Here is a 1,317-nt window from a genome sequence, read left to right as displayed (position 1 = left end):
AAGCAGTGTTTTTATTCCATGTTTGCCGATCATCGTAGTCAGAGAAGACTCCAGAAACAGGATGAAGCAGGTCCCCACTATTATAAATCCAACTACTGGACAATTTGCATTTCTCATAGAGTTTAGTGGGGCCCAAGGTAGAAGCGGGGTCTACCAGATCAGTGGTTCCCCCCAAACAATAACTCTTGGAGAAGAATAAGGAATCATTCAGTGACTTCTGCTGGGGAGTGTTAGCTATTAAACGTCCACCGTAACTACCAGGCAATTGGATGCCTTCCTGGATAGACCAAGTTAAAGGTAAACTTCCCCAACTTTGTGTTTCACCTGGAAGAGACTTTGTCTCTGGGCTCCCCTTCAGCTTTAAGGAGACAGAGGAGGATGCCGTCTGTGCCCTCTTCATTGCTCTTCTTGCCTCAGCTTCCAACTTGGTTTCTGGTTTGGGATGATCGTGTTCTCCCTTTGACTGGAAAAATATGAAGCGTCCATCGTGCCTCCAGAAGTTGGTGACCGGGAAGCCCCCATGGCCTCGGCAAGGAATCAGCTTGAGAGGCCCATCACAGTTGGGACAGCGTTTCCTCTGCTGCTTCTGCCGGGCTTTGTCGCAGATGGCAGGTCTCAGGTAGATCTTGCGCCCCTCCTCGGCGGAGCAGTCACGGCTGCACACCACCACGCCCAGGCAGGACTTCTTGAGGATGCGCGAGTTGTGGTTGTTGGTGTTGCGCATGGCCCAGCTGCTCAGGTGCCGCTGCGCATTCCTGTCCTCTGAGCTATAGATGTGCTTCTCGTAGGAATCTGGCCACTCCTGGAACCAGTCGGTCTTTTTCACGTTCTGTGGCAGCTTCATATCATTAATATCCCAGCTTAACATCTCTTTTTCCTCGGAATCAAAGTCCTCAGGCTCCATGATAGTCAGATCACCCACAGGTTTCTGTCTATCCAACTTCCCGCAGAAGTGGTTGAGACTTTTGCTTTCAAAGGCGCTTCATAGACTTGATCAGTCCACTCTTTATTCAAGCAGCTTAGACATGGAGACTGATTCCTGACACGGCCTGGCCAGGCCAGCTTCTAACAGACAGCAACATCAACTTGGCAGTCCCCGCATCAGCCCGGGGCTGACACCCGCCTTCCTCTCCATCCTCTCCATCCGCGGCCTCCATATTTCTTATTTTGTAATTGTTAATTGGTTAAGGCATAGGACATCTTTGTGAAATTTCTCTTTCTTTTTCAGTGTGTGTGTGTGTGTGTGTGTGTGTGTGTGTGTGTGAAAATGAAGAAACAGAGACACAGCAGTGACTTATGTTACTAGCTCCATTCCTC

General features: G+C 49.6%; 1 protein-coding gene across 1 annotated transcript; it reads right to left on the bottom strand.

Moving 5' to 3' along the window:
* Positions 1-4: 4 nt before the first annotated feature.
* Positions 5-1,019, bottom strand: LOC125918537 (chorion-specific transcription factor GCMa-like; the record flags this gene model as incomplete). Its single annotated transcript, XM_049624522.1, has 1 exon — positions 5-1,019. A coding segment is annotated over exon 1 (900 nt), but the record flags the coding sequence as incomplete, so codon positions are not given.
* Positions 1,020-1,317: the final 298 nt, after the last annotated feature.

The sequence above is a fragment of the Panthera uncia genome, unplaced genomic scaffold (assembly GCF_023721935.1).
Source record: "Panthera uncia isolate 11264 unplaced genomic scaffold, Puncia_PCG_1.0 HiC_scaffold_959, whole genome shotgun sequence".
Classification (NCBI taxonomy): Eukaryota; Metazoa; Chordata; class Mammalia; order Carnivora; family Felidae; genus Panthera; species Panthera uncia.
Note: the sequence above shows the minus strand (reverse complement) of the source record. Positions and strands in the feature narration are given on the sequence as shown.